The 16,375-nt window shown below is 36.4% G+C and overlaps 1 protein-coding gene across 8 annotated transcripts in view; it reads right to left on the bottom strand.

Moving 5' to 3' along the window:
- GRID2 (glutamate ionotropic receptor delta type subunit 2) overlaps nt 1-16,375 on the bottom strand; it is an 800,504-nt gene that overhangs the window by 566,536 nt on the left and 217,593 nt on the right. For all 8 annotated transcript variants that reach the window (XM_080592187.1, XM_080592186.1, XM_080592181.1 and 5 more), the window contains one exon: nt 15,451-15,606. In XM_080592187.1, coding sequence (XP_080448313.1) covers nt 15,451-15,606 — 156 coding nt within the window. The remainder of the gene's footprint in view (nt 1-15,450; nt 15,607-16,375) is intronic.

A 16,375-nucleotide genomic window follows, 5' to 3' on the forward strand; every position in this document is an offset into this window, starting at 1 on the left:
CTCTGAAACTTGAGAATGGCGATTGACATTAACTCAGCCTGGGGAATGTTTCTCTCTTCTACTTGGACATTTGCATTGCATTGTCATAGCCTTGCTTCTTTTGACTGATCATCATCACACCATTTGGCAGCCCTTCTGAACAGCCCAAATACTGATGCTGTAAACAGACAGGAAGGCTGAGCTGCTGGCTGCACGCTGCTGCAAAGAGAGACATAGGAAAAACAGCACTACCGTTCAAACAAACAAACAAAAAGATGAATTTTCAGTATGTTTATATAATTTTCTGGAAACAGTCTTATTCATAAGGAGAAATACTTTCAAATTAGTAAGGCTAAGTATCTGTAATCCAAGAATCCTAGGAGTTAGCTGAGGAAATAATAGCTAATCTGATAGTAGTAGTTTTTTTGTTTGCCCTTTTTTTTTTTAAAAAATAACACTTGGAATACTGAAGATTTTCTGCAACAATACAAATAGTATTTTTGCAAAACTGAAGGAGGGTAACCCCATAACTATAGGCCTCTCATTGCAGTATCAATGATCATAAGCAGAATAATGAAAACCTACCAAGTTGATAAAAAAAAATTAGAGTACAGGTTTTAGTCAGTACCCGTCAATCTGATAATTGTATGAAGTTGAGATACAGTGCAGGTACACTTGTAAAAAAATAACATATATATATATATCCAAATATATATTTGAGAACAGGTTTTAGAAAATCCAAAATTAACACTAGTATAAACTGCTATTTACATGGATAGGCAAAACTGTATGAAATGACAACTGTCCGTAGGAGCAGCAACTAGTAAGACCACAAGACTTCTTTTCTGTAGTGAAATCTCATATAGGTTACTTATTCTGCTGAAAAATAAATGCTATATAAAACCTCCAGGAGTCCTGATAATTTTTCTTCTGTCTCCTCCTAACGCTCTGCTTCCATCTTCTCCAAAGCAAATCATGTGTTTACATACACAGTACTAAGCATCAAGGAAATCAAAGCAAAGCATCCTAAAGCAGAGTATCCTAAAGCAGAGCAGCGAAACTTTGTCTCAGGTCTGATATTTGAATACCATAGATTCTACCTGCATAAAAATTTGTTCCAAAATAGCTATTCTTATCTTCAAATACATATCTTCATGGACATTCATAGCCAACATTCTCTGCAGACCAGAAGGGACCACAAAAAGATCGGTTCATAAATAGTTAATCCCCTTTTAATTCATATCCTAGCTTAACATAAAATATTTTCTCTGGGTACAGAGTAACTTTCACCCCACTTTGTCCCCCTGTAGTTATTTTTCTTGTTCCTAGTCCACATGACCACTGCCCTGCAGACCAGTAGTGAGGAGGTCTGCAACAGGGAATCCAGCCAAGTAGCATGTGCTTTTTCCAAATGTAGTGAAGTCCAGAGCACAGCATACAGAAAGACAAAACTTGGTTCAGTTGTTTAAAAAGCCAGCTTGGAAACAGGAAAGGTAAACCTCGTTATACAGACCATTTAAGTTTACACTTCCATAACTATGACAGACATAGTGACAGACCAGATATGAAGCCTTATTATTAAATTTAAGTCATATGTATATGGAGATAATGAAACAATTTAAGAAACAATTAGACCGCATACTCTCTTAGTGAGCTCTAAGAGAGTTGACAGACAGATTACCAAAACCAGATAAACATTTCAAAGTTTCTTTCATCCAAGCGTAACATACAACCTGGGAATCATATTCTACTTTTCCAAAAATTCTAGTATTTCCAAAACTGCAGTCTATTCCATCTAGATACATATTCCAGCTGCCACATGTAACAACTCTGCATGACAGATGCGTCTGCCAAGTAATTTTTATACCAGGTAAAGCTTTAGGGAATGTCTATTTGAAATGCTTAAGTTGCTGCTACAATGATAGGTTTAAAGGAAGAGATTATTGCTGCATTTTAAGATCACATCGTGTATGTTCTTGTAGCCTTGGTAACTATAAGAATTTTATCACCAGTTAATATCCTGTATGTACCCACACACTTCTCTATCCAAAACTATTCTATTGTTTGAAGGTGTTTTTTTTTTCTCTGTAATTGCAGTACTTTATTTTCCATTGATGTATTGCTATGTATAAATACCAAGAGTTTATATATATGGCTAATTTGAGGAAACAACTTCAAATTCCTTTTATTAGCTGAAAAATGCAAACCCACCTCTTTCTTGCAATGTCATTGTTCATAATCCAGCAGAGGTTACAGGAATCGGTTTCTACTCATCGTTTTCTCCTATTTTGAAAGTGAGAGCTATAGAATTAACCTTAAATACGTCTTATCCATTTCTGTGATCTATACACAAAGATACACCTCCCCCATGGGAGATAGCTTTTCATCTCTAGTAACAAAATTTTATAGTCCTCAGTAGAAAGTGGGGCTGGGAGGTAGAAGAGATTCCAGGTTAGTCAGCCATATGAGACATAAATTATTCGAATCATGACAAGTAGGTGCGCATTTCATGTTCCAAAAGAACCACATATGTTAATGTATTCCAGTTCTTTGAATGATGTAATTTACTCTTGCTTGATAAATATTAACAATGAATAATTGGGCTAAAATGCTTCTGTGTGTATCACAACTGATGCCCTCAGAGACTGCAATCCTTTTATTCCTCAGGTTCCACAAAGAAACGGAAAGAAGTAGCACAAACTTCTTCACACCAGTGTTTCTCCAGATTTTCTGTGGTCCTTATAGAGTGCAGTTTTCTATGGAAACAAGATACCTATTTAGTACTAAATTGTCCTTGATCAAAAAGCCTCTTAAGCCCTTCAAGTAACCAAATATGCACACCACAATGCTACCTAAAGCTTTCCAACCCTGCAAAATCTGAATATTAATAAAGAATATGAATAATGAATATTCTGATAATACGCATAAAGACTTATACTTCTCCTTTGAAATCAAAAGGGCCAGCCTAATGCATCTCAAGGAACGGAGCAATTTACAAAGTTAGAGGAAGTGATAATTTCCTAGACAAGAGAATCATCATTCACTCTGTAACCTGCAGCTGGGCAGCAAGTGAAGATCTCCTGTGCTGCACAGGTCTCAACAAAAACTACATTCGGAACCCTTGCTTCTAGCTGGGATGTTTGTTTCTCAAAAATGCACGACTCCTTTTATATAAGAGATACATTTCTTGCAATGAATCCTATAATGCTTCCCGAGTGGCTCCATGTCACCATTAATATTCAGAATCTGAGAAGGTTGCAAGGAGGAAAGACTGCAAGCCATTTTTATTGTGCTACAATCAATAAACACCTACACTTTTGTTTACTCCACTTCTTCATCTTCCAGAAAGCATTACAAAAGCCACCATCAACTTTTTTTTGGTATTTGCACTTCGGATATTTTATAAAGATCTAGCATTAAAACCACTGCATTCAAACATGCATGATATTAAGCCCGTTAGAAAAGGCACTAACAAATATTTAAATGCTGCTTTCACATTTTTCTTTATACCACCCCTCACTGGTTTCCTACAAATCAGTGACACAGTTCAGCTTGTCAATTTGTGAGAAAGAAATCTCTGCAAAAAATATGATCGCAGTTATCCACTATCTCATTCGGTACGTTGCTTCTGTTACATTTTGACAGATCTTCCTTTAATTCCCCATATTTCTGCTAGTTTTACCAAGATTTAATCCCCTTTGCATTGTGAAGGTAATCAATAGCTTGACTTGAATTATCAGAGAAATTCTAGTCGAGAGTGGTTCGCACCAAGATCTCATGCAGCAAGCAACTTTTGCAAAACACAGAAAATAATACAGTAAGATGTATTATTTGTATTCCATTTCTGTTATTTTCAGCATTAACGTTGAATTAAATCACTATGACAGACATATTGTTGGGTCCGTGGATACTTTACATGCAATATTTTCCATCTTGCTATTGTACACATAATCTTACTGAAGTTTTCAGAAAGATTCGCTGAGCCTGCTGCTTCCAACATGAGTAACCATGCTGTTTTTCAGAGGTAAGTCAGAGTACTGAATTTTGACTTTTCTGAGACAAGCTAAAGCTTTGTGCTTTTGTTTTAGCTTATTGTACATTCATGTTATAGAAATTGTATTATACATTCATGTTATAAAAATTGGCTAGACACAAACAAGCACTGTCAAATAACCAGTGACCCGCCAGGAAAAAAACAAAAGGGGTAAATTGGGCATGGGAAGAGGAATGGATATGTTCTTGTTACCCCTAAAACAAAAGCTCAAGAAGTTTTCTAGAATTTGTGGAGAATGATGTGGAGAATTTTAGCAATACAAGAAGCAGTGACATAAAGAAAAATTTCTCAACATTCTTTATCAAATAAGATGTGAAACCACTTATCCACAGACAGTTTTGAACTCATTTTTAAATTCTAAAATGAATTACTTCTTCAGTTTCAGATAAGAAAAAGGCATCTGCTGATCCATAGCAGCTTCTAACTTTCCCATAAAGCTAGATTGCACACTAAACGAATGTCTGAAGAGCAGAAAGTCACCTAAAAATAGAGTTGAAATGTATGTGATCTGGCAAATTCGTTACTTGGGTCAACCTTGTTGGGGGACTGGAAACGAGAGTCGGAGTTGGAAATTCCTATTACATTCATCAACATTCATCACACAATCTTCATGAACTTCACTTGCATCAACAAAAAGAATTCCCCACACCAAAATGAACATAACATCATCTCAGCACCGGTGAAGGTAGACAATCTACATTTGCTCCATCCCTTCACTACGTTACACAACCACAAATTCTCCACAGTTATTACACACTCCAGCAACGGCAATGATCTTGCTGTTGTTAAATGCATTTATCAGGAACATTTCATTTAAAACAGTGATTTGAGCTTTAGAACCAGTTCTGCACAAATTCCATGGAGTCTTAGGATGACAGCACTAGCTAAAACAAGCATCTTAACATGCTGTCTTTCTTGTTAAATTCATTGATATGAGAAAGGAGTGGGGAGTAGCCACATCCAGCCCTATTTGTTTCATTCACAACTGCTTTTTATATGTGGAATCCAATTCTTAAAGAACTGTGATTCTATGTAATGCATCCCAACCCATCAAATTATTTTTGGTGGCATTTTGCCTGTGAAGGATCTGAACCTGCCTCGATCAAGCCTTATTGACCCAAAGACTCAGCTGGTGGAAGGTTTAAGTACTATTTTGTATAAACTATGACTGCTAATTCTCCCTCCTGACACAAAAATAACTTCAAAATACATTTTAATAATACATTTTCAGACAGGAATTGATGATGGTCAAGTGATCCCATACAAAGAGAAAGAAACAAAACAGTCTTAGGGAAATTCTTTGTGGTGTATTGTAATACAAACATTAAAATGTTGATTTCCTCCAAAGCTCTCCAAATAAAATAAGGTGACAAATATTGAAAAAGAAGTATGCAGATGCTTAAAGAACTGTAAATGTAGTGTGACTCACAGGGAAAAGTGACAATTTTGTGTGTGGATACCCTGGATGGTGATATTTTTTAAAATGTTAATCCCCCAAATAACAAAAGGCAACGAAAAAAAAAGTTCCATCATATTACAGAATTCCTGTGAATTATCAATATAATGCTGTTACCCAGTATCAAGAGATACAACCTGCCTATTAGGAAAGAAGTTGTTGTTACAGTCAAACTACTGAGATTGGTGAAAACTACAAAGAAGTCTTGATACGCAGAATATAGTAAAATGCTTTTCTGAATAGTATTTTTTTTTTTTTTTTCAAAATAAAGGTAGAACAATACATCTTTTACTGGCACAGTTGAACTAACACAGCAAGTAAAATGACTTATCAATTAACTGAAAAGCATTTTCTTAAGTTAGTGTTTTCAGAGGTTTGTTTTACACTCTGTTCTATTCCAAATCAAGGTCGCTGTTTTACTCCAACACAACCAAGTTAGGCAAGATATTACTTTGCTTCTATACTACACAAGTATCTCTAGACTCTCGCTCCCTCTCATCAAAGGAAACCATTTCTACCCCTTGATGCATTGAACTCAGTGAGTCAAGCACACAAAAGAGTAAGCTTTTGGCTCAGCATTTGATCCATCACTGTCAAAATAAGTTAAAATGAAAAATAAGTAAAGACAGAAAATATTGGAAAGGCAAGAAAATCAAGTGGTATTCATCTTCTTTCATGTATACCTATTTACTTCCTGTTCCTTTCTTATATCAGAGAATTAGGATTACCAAAGACTTCAGGATGAAACTCAAAATTTCACATGTTCTAAGTAGAACTACTGAGTCTTTTTCCAAGTGCCTTGACAGATCTGTCTTTTAACATCACCTCACACTTCTGATTTCACTCATTAGAGAGCATATTAGCTCTTAGACCTAGGCAATTTTTTAAAAAAACTCCTTTTGGCAGTCCAAATGGTTTTTATCTTCTCTGAACATTCCTCTTCCCTGTTCAGGAGATGAAGTAGTGGCACCTCTGTTTACTGCATGAGTGGCATCTCAGAAATGTAGAAGTGTTTTCTATGAAGGCAGTTGGCTGCTTCTGTATTTGGCCATTGAACCACAAATTCCTTTTGGTTTCTTGTATCCAACATTACCACAAAGATGGTCCAACATTTGACTGCACCTGGAAGGGGAGGTCATGCTCCCTTCCCATCTCTTTTGCAAGGGCTGACAATCACAAGGCTTGCCACTGAGACACAACTTGGCATTAAAACAAAACATTTTTGAAAAAGGAAGTCGCTTCTTGCTTGCTTCCTTTCCTGAACCAGGTTACAGAAGGTTGGGATGAACAGAAATCATTTCCCTGTGACATTAAACTATAATTTCTGAGTACAGCTCTGTGGTACTTTGTGATGACAGAGCCCGATATATCACAACCCTTTTGTCATAAGACACAGTGTCAGAAGAAAAACCTCTGTAGACTTTCACTTATTTAATTGCATTTTGTGTCCTCACACTCAGGAAGGTTCCTTCTGATTTCAGCTTTTTTCCAGATATCACAGGTCATGGCTATGACCTGCAGCTACATTTTCTGCTTCGAGCAATAACAGAGCTATAGCTACATGGAACAGCCCAGAGAAGCAGGATACAAAAATGCTGCTAAATTCTACAAGTTTCTGCAGAAAATATGCCCTTAAAATAAACAAAACTATGATTAAATTTTTAAAAGGAAAAAAAAATTCAAAAGGGACAGTAATCAAAAAAGCTAAAGTCACACCAACAGTTAAATAGAACGAGTGTTAAAATCCCAGATCAAAATCTTTCAAAAAGATAACATGAGGTTATGTTTTCTGATATAAGTAGTGTTCTAATAAAACTCTGTCTAGTTTCCAAATCCGTCTTTGTAACTGCTCTCTTTTGATCAGATCATTTTTGATAAATTGATATTTAGTCAAAATTACCTGGTTGTTTACCTGGTTGTATACAATATAAAGGGTCTGAGTAACAGAGAACCTGGCTAAAATATAATTAATTTCCTTATCTAGGCGAATGACCTTCATAATTTACTTCAGGCTTCACCTCCAGAGTGTCACGGCTCATTTCCTCATTATCAGAATTAGATTTTAAAACACTCCTGTCCTCCATAAAATACATTTTGTCTCTGATCATATACATATAGAGGAGTGTGCTTGAAATTATTTGCACCACATAAATGCCCAAATGTTTAAGAGACAGATCAGAATATAGGCTGTGCTCAAAGTGCTAAGAGATTACAAAAACAACAACAAAAGATATAAATGAAAGAAAAGATAGGATAAAAAAGGAAGAGGAGGAAGGAAGACTCAAAGGGGAGACCAAAATTAATTATACAATAAATTAAAATTACATCAACTTTTAAACAAACACAGATATAGATGTACAAATCAAATACTTATATGCATGCAGTTGGATACATATTTCTACCTATCCCATCACGTGATATAAAGACTTGGTGACTTTTGCTTAATTCAGAGAACTTGGGAAATGCAAAAACAAAACTCCCAAATTATCATTAACATTACGTTAAAAAAAGGATTTAGGAGATTACTTTCACATACCAGAAAACAACCCAAACCAGCCGTTGATTGCTTGGTAGTTGCCAGCACATGCTATGAGGCCTGCCTGTGAATATGCATTTCTGGTTGGACAGTGATGATTGACTGCTGGAGTGATTTTTGTGGACAGTGCTTCACAAAAAGACGTGGAGGAAATCTGGATAGGATGTCCGTTACTTATTTAAGGCGATTGCTTTGGGGGACTAGCAGCCTAGGGTGCTAGCTAAATAATTGGCATCTGGGAAGATGAAGCACCTCTCATTTGCTTTGTCTCTATACTTGTGTTTGATAAAATACCCCAAAAGCCTTCAGGCACAGTGGCTTTAAACATTTAACTGTACTACTGATATTATTTAATCACATCACAATTTGTATTGCTCTCTTAAAAGTAAACTACTAGCAGCATGTCAGAGTACATTAACACAGCAAACTGAAGTACTATCTTTAATATATGAAAGCACATATTGGGTGCTTGAACTGTGAGTGGGAATACGCACATTGCAAAACCAGAAATGATCCAATCTCAATTTAAAGTGTCAGTAGTGCAAAATATCAGCCTATCTAGTTACTCCAGCGGTAATGTGAGAAAATTCACTCTGCACTCCAGCATCAAAGGGCTTTACACTTGTCCAGTTATTTACTCATTTTTTGGATTTACTTTTTTAAAAGAGGAAAAAAGGCTAATAGCCTGCCTGAGAGTCACATGCTTTTTAAGCAGAAGCCTGGGAAGGAAGTTCTTTCAGGACCATTTAAACTGCTGTCTGTCATTTGAAAGTGGAAGCTCTGTGACAGAAAGTTCAAAATCTGGCACAAAAAATTAATGTTGAGCCAAACTTTGGCAACTGGTGTTAGCTTTAGGAAAATCACTCCTGCTGTTTTAAAGTCTGAACGTTGTGATAGGGCTGAGTGTAACAGTGGGATGCTACTGGGTTTCCTGGTCACTTGAAGAAAAGTGGTTTCCGTGGAAACACCAGTATTTTTTCCCTTAAACCGCAACAAAGACATACAGCAGTCACAAACCGTGTGTTTGTTGGGTTTTAGGTACCCCCTGAGACAACATGGAGAACAATAACTACAGATGCCAGGATTTTGCCCTGCCTTGCACCATGCAAGGCCTCTTCTCCCCTTCCTCCTCCCTTCTTTTCCTCAGCTATTTGGAAACCATCCTTCAGAAACGGCTCCTCAGCTGCACTAGTATTTCTAGTTTAAACTTGATCTGTAGTTTAATTTTCTCAGATTTGCCATCTGTGAATGCTGTGGACTATTGAGGCTTGCATCTCTTTTCCTGAAAGCATGTTTCTCACATTGTATAAAGTACTCTGGAAAAAGCCATTCTTGATGGACTGAGTGATTTTATCTATTTATTTTTACTTTTATTTGGTTTTAGGGAGAGTGGGGGTTGAGTTGAATGTTGTTTTTTTATCTTCAAATATCTGGAAGTCTAGCACAGTTTACAGCTGCCAGAGTTAGCATTCAAGCTAGAAACAACAATACTGGAAGTTGCACTGCAAGTGAAGAAAACAGCACTACAGTAAGAATTCGGAACTAGAAAATATTGGAGCCCCAAATTCAACATCAGGAGAGCTGTGGAAGTCTTGCAATTACTGTAACTGCTGAATCAGTATGATGCCTTACTCAGAATAAATCTGGTCCTTTTACAGCTTGCAGTATGCTCTTGGTAAATTACCTTCAGGCAAAGGAAGGTCACAATAGCTTTGAAACTGTTGCTGAAAATGTGTTAAATATACATTCTGCTCCTCCTAAGCAAAGCGTCTATTGCATGCCCTTTTCTAGTTCAGTCAATACCTACTCTTCTGTTCTTCCTGATCTTCTCCCATGCAAGCCCTGTCTTCCCAGCTGTCACAGGAGTTGTAAAATCTGCTTTTTTCTTCAGCTGCCAACACTTGAACTCCTCATGGCATATTTCAGCAAATTGGAGATATGGCTGGTTTTGTGGGGTTTGTAGGACTAAAATGAGAGAAATATGGAAGAGTACCAAACTTCCCACCTAGCACTTTGGGAAACGGTCAGCGCCACCACTGCTGCTACACTGTGCGATCGCATAAAGGGTTTGGTAATTCAAGAGAATTTTGCCATATTTTCTGAAGTACTGAAGTGCAGATGATACATGCAATTTGCAGTTGCCAACATTTCCAATAGTTTCTGAATTTACAGCGGAATTTTATATCGCTTCTGAAACGGTTCTACTCCTTCCCCCTAAATATTTTATAGTTCAAATCCTAGTCGAAAATGATTTTTCTCCCCCCCTCAATACTGGTAATATCATTTCACATCAAAATCCATTTTATTGAGAAATAAGAAAGCAAACCTGGAACGAAATGGAAAGGCAACGAAGAAGTGCAAACCTGTAAAGGTTTAATCTCAAACTAAACATGCACTGGCTAATAAACAGCACCATGAAGGCTAAGAAATTTGAACAAATAACTGACAAAAAGTGACAGAAAGTTTAGTAGTCCATGAAATCTGTGGATTTAAACAGGTTTCTATAGCAATCAAAGAAACAGGAAAGTACAATCTTATTACATTCATCTAGTCCTAAAGGCCAAAGCAGATTTATCAATCAGGCCATAATTTCTGACCATAAAACTTTGCTTGAATAAAATCCTGCATGTGACCTTCATGCACACTGCTGCCCTACAAACCTCTCTTACTCTACAGCTGAATCCCATTCAGTTATGACTCACTGCCTTATTTACTTCACTGATCACAATAAGCTTTCAAAAGCCATTACGAAGGCTTGAGTTGGTGTCTGTAAGCATTCTCTGATGACTAACCTGAATGACAAAAAGGTTGGTTAAAAAAATAAAACCTATATTTATATGATTGCAATGGGAAAACTTGTCGAACAAAGTGGATTTCAAACAACATCAGTCAAATCTATTTGTCATGGGCTTTAGGTAGCCTATAGAATAAAACACTGGATCTTTATAGAGTTTATTTAAGACAGGTAAAACATGTTATTGTCAAAAAAAAAAGAAAGTAGGAAAAAGGATTAGGATAGAGGTTTGCAGTACCAAACATAAACATTTGCCACAGGCTTTAAGATACTGGCAATGGATCTCCAAGGACCCTGCATACACATTGGGTATGGGTTCTGCTGACAGCCCTCCAGATGCTGTGGGTGCCTCTGGCACTGCTAACATCTGCAGGGTTTGCTCTGTAACTCTTACACGCAGGTGAAAATGGCAGTATAGGGACTGTAGAAGGTGTGCTGCCCAAGGAGGCAGATCAGCAAAAGCCAAAGTATTATCTCTGGTTCAAGCTACCATAGCCCACCCACTCTCCATTTACCCTCTAAAATTGGGATAGGAATTATGGCGAACAATAATACTCGCATCAGTGAAAAATGCTTTCCCCCAGATATGCGTAAATCAGTATTAAAATAATAGGACTTTGTGGAAAACAGAAGACAAGGGAGGCAAGAGAATCATTAGCAGTGGACTGAAACCTAGTGGTCTGTCTAGCAAGGTAACTCAGCTGAGAATCCCTAGAAAGCATATATTTCACATTAGCCCTTCAGCAACTAGATTATCATATTATTAATGAAAAATTAAGGATTGCAGGTAATACCAGGCCTTCAGCCATAAAATTTAGGTTTTAATTATTACTGTATTGAAGTAAGCACATGAATAATAAAAATGTGAGAGAGACAGGAATGCAGTGATTTTCTGACAAACAAGAAAGAAGTGATGTATTTATTTTGACCTAATTCCCCATAAAAGAAAAAAAAAGTCCATTAAAAAGAAGTATAGATATGCCACCTTTCAAAACTAATTACAGTTTAAGTATATTGTGTAAGGCCTATCCCACCCCTATTTAAATACTGCTGTAAATTGAAGTCTCAGAAGAAAGCAAGTCTATGCTATTACAATATATATATTATTATTGCCACTAGTATAGATCGTAATTCCCTGTTTCGAAGTGCTTGCAGTATTAGCTTGCTACTGTGCAAAAACTATTGTTTTTTCCTTCATTGTCTATACAAGGACAACATAAGTTCCTGATATCCCTTTATACTACCCAAGGTTGGCACAGCATACAAAAAAAACAAGCACAATAATCTTCCTCTCACTCATGCAAGCACACAAATGTTTTGAGACCTCACATAAAAGAAGAGCATTATAAATATTGTAAAGTATCTTGTAGTGAAGAAAGAAAGGAAGAGAGGAAGGAAAATTCCGTATTGCACATTACCATAGGTACATACACATTTCAGCAGCTGGATTACAGCTGTCCCGAGATGGTCTGGCACGTGCTACTTACTTGCCTCAGCCATCCCACTTGGCCACATTCCTCTGCAAACCTGTGCCTACCCTGCTGCAGCTCCACGTGCTGGCCACACACCTCACTGGTCCTCACCCTCCTCATCCCAAATCAGCTGCCTTGGGCTTGCTTTCCACCCACCACAGTCCAGCCTGCCCTCATTGCATCTGGATGGAGTGCCCATACTGCCCTACAAGACTGAGACACAAACATGCTGTAAAACTGCATGCATCACACTCATTGTCGGTCCTCTCTGGCACAGCATACACCGAAGGGGAAGAAAATTTCCCTAACTTAAAGAAAATCAATTTCATCTCCTATTGCTGTGCTCTACAACATGCCTATAAATCACCCCTGAGGGCACTTCCAGTGATATTATGGGGCATGTCATTCACAGCTCTTCTGGGATAAAACCATTCAGCTTTGCCATACAGTTTCATTGCTCCAATTAGAACCACTAATGAGATGTCCTACGGTACAAATGGAAGACATTTCAGGACACCATAAGAATTTATAAAAACAGATTCAGAGGAAAGAACATTAAGTACAGCACGTCAGCCAGTCCCATCAAATTAGTTATCTTTACATTCAAAAAAATATATAAAGTATCTGAGTGCTCCTGATTACCTAGTTTTGGGAGTTGCTTGCTAATGTTGCTAATAAAATGAAAGAAAAGGTAGAGATCATACGTACTGACTATATTAAAAATACATTTGTAAGTATCTTCTCCATAAATGTCTCATTTTATCAGATCTTTGCTCATGGGCCTCCTGTTTTTTGGGATTGATAATCTGAGATAAATTTGTAAGAACTTTTCCTATTCACTAAAAGCGGTATATTTTAGACAAATTTAGACAATTTTAAGTTATCATTATGTCTAACACTTTAAATGAACATTCTGCCAAACATTGCAAGCTTTTTTATTTTTAAAGATTACTCTATAGTTTCAAGATGATACAGAAATAAGCCCGAGTGCATTAATGATATATATTTAGTATTTTCTATATTGCTTTTTTGCTAAGAATATTTCTATTCATGTAAGATCTCTTTTTTTCTACTTACAGGTTGGATTCACTCCACACCCCCACCTCCCAAGGGATAAGACATGAAATATGTGGCAACAGTTACAGATATTCTCTTCCCTGCTATTAACATTTGTAAGAAATCCAATGAAGAACAGGAGGCAATTGATATAAAGATGCGGAAAAAAAGAAAAGGGAGGAACCTGGTATAAAGTAATTGAAACATTACAGTACTACTTATGCATATATTCAATTGGAACAAACTAAAAGCAAACACATTAACTGTAGATAAATAGGTTAACAAACACCTTTTTACAGATATTGCATGCACAAGATGAAACTTTTGTTCTTCACTCAAATTATACAAGGCTTTGCTAGCCATGGAGCTGTGTGCAGCCACACATTTACAAGAAACAGCTTTTACTGGCAAATACTTTCTTGAACTCATCAATATCACAACAGACCTTTTCCCCTTGACACATGATATTAAAACTTATGTCAAATCTACTCCATTCACGTTTCAGGTATTGACTATATTAAGTTATTTTCGAAAATGACAAATGTAACTGCTTGGCAAAAATGAGTAATTGAACATTGAAGTATAAGGTCATTAACTCCTTTGGCATGCTTTACTTTTCTAGACACTCCTACCTTCTTTAAGTCAGAAATAAATAGATTTCTTAAAACAAAGTTCTGTGAAATAATTTGCAATTGCTCTAATTGATAAAGGAAATTAATTGTTAAATGTTGCTATTAATTGATGTTAATTGCAGAGCATCAACTAACATTATCCATCCGGAACAACTGGGAAAAACTACTAACAAATGCAGTAAGTTTCTAAAAAAGATTGACCTCACTTAGCCATTTCCTCCCCTCTGGATTCTAAGCTTATGTGATAGCTTGAGTTCTCATGGTATTTTCTTTCAGAGTGGAATAGATTGAATTGATTCCGTATGAAATACTTTCAAATTCACATCTTTTTTTTGCCTCAGCCTTATCAAAGTCCAGATTGTAATGCTTCTCACCATACAGGTCTATTCATTGCATGTACACTTGAAGCAAAACCAGAAAAATATACATTTTCAAAAATTAAGAATGTAACTGACAAAAAAAAAATTACATAAGCACCTTTTTATTAATACTACCCTGTCAATAGCCCATTGAATCCAAAGAGATATTCATGTTAACCTTTAACTTCACAGGTATTGCAGCAACAGTTTGCAAGTTAGCTACTTAAACCCGAAGTTCTACGTGAACTCAGAGTGGCCAACAAAAGCATAGAAAGACATCGACATCTTGTTTTCTTTTTAACACAAGTCTAATAATATACCAACAATAAACATATGTTCTGTATCTCAGAAAGAGGCTAGAACAAGAAAGTAATACAACTGCTTAGGAAAAAAATTCAAATGCATATTTCTAAAGACTTCATATAGCTGTCTTTCCAGACAATTGCTCAGTCACAGTCACATTGGTGACTTACTAATCCAGCTCAGAGGGATTTCAAATATTGAGTCCTACTATCATATTACTGTTATCAAAAAAAAGAAAAAAAAAACACAAAGCAACATCTTCATCTCTTGCACAATAATTAGACAATGACAACAGATAGAGTGAGTATGCAATCATATTGGACACAGGCGGCTTTCTGAGTCACCAGGTTATCTCTAATCCCTCTTATAAAATAGGTAACTTTTTCAGGTGTATGTGCTGAAAAGGTTAGACACACGGCAACCTATGCTTTCTAACTAAGTAAGCTGGTATTTTTATGAAATGAAACCAAGAAGTAATATTAAGAGGTCATAAAGAAAGGACTACTGGTTTGACAATAACTTCAAAACAGCCTGAAAAAGATGGAAGATGTAGTCAAACTGTCTGACTTCTTACCATTTTGCAATAGCCTTTAATTGCAAAATAGATAAAAGCTTAAGCTTACATTCTGAAGTCACTAGACCAACACAAACCATACCAGCCAAATCCAAAATCAAAAGCATTATTTGATATTCTACAGAAAAAGAACCCAACAAAAAGTACAAATGTCTTAAAAAGGCAGGAAGTTATCACAGTAGTACTTGCATACCTCTGAAGAAATAATAGCAGAAAATCAGTTTAGATACCTTACCTTCTTGAACTGCTTGAAATGGATTGTTGCCATCCACAAATGTCACTGAACACGTGATTTTCTCCGTTTGTAAGATTTCATCATTCTGGTTGAGATCAGCAACTGCCATTCGAAAAACTTCCTCATCTTTTTTGGCAGATTCATCAAAAATCGCCCCTTAGAAAAATAAATATATAAATAAATAAACGAGGTTGCACATTTTTACCTGTATATTCCAAATCATTAATCATAAGCGCTTAAGACATATTTTATGCAATAACATCACCTCTTCATTCACTTCCAGTGAGCAGTTCACTCAACACAGAGTCCAGAAGTTACTTCACAATAAATAGATTTTCTGTGTTTTAACATAACTTAGGGCAGAAGGAGAAGAGACGCATTGACTCCTGCTAGAAATATTGGGGAACCCTGGTTAGGCACAAAACAAAGTATCTCTATAGGAACATTGCCAAGAAATGAGAACTAATTACCTTTCCAAAGGTGCCATTTAATACATTGAATGACCATGCTGGACTAGGATTTCTGTTGAACATCATGTTTAGTGACAATTAAATAAAAATATAAAGTTCAAATAAGGTGAGAATAAGCCTAAAATTGTAGCAGCACTGGGAAAATGAGTTAGAATTGACAACTGTGATCAATAGACAGGTCAGCAACTGATACACACTATTTCAGGTCTATTTCCTGTCAGATTTGTAAAACTACCATTCCAGCTAGCCATCTGACTCTTTAAGTCAGAAAATTAAATTTAATCGGTTAATTAAAATCATTTCTCCCTTTATGAATCTGACAAAGTGTCTGTTCTGCCTTTTCCTCAAAACCTTCAAGCAGAGCATTGTAAACGGGAAACCATTAAACTCAGGAGGAGCTGGCAGAGTAAAGGCTTTCAAAGCTCGTACAGCCAATTCTCCAGGTGTATTGAACA

This window comes from Anser brachyrhynchus (assembly GCF_964034855.1).
Source record: "Anser brachyrhynchus genome assembly, chromosome: 4".
NCBI lineage: Eukaryota > Metazoa > Chordata > Aves > Anseriformes > Anatidae > Anser > Anser brachyrhynchus.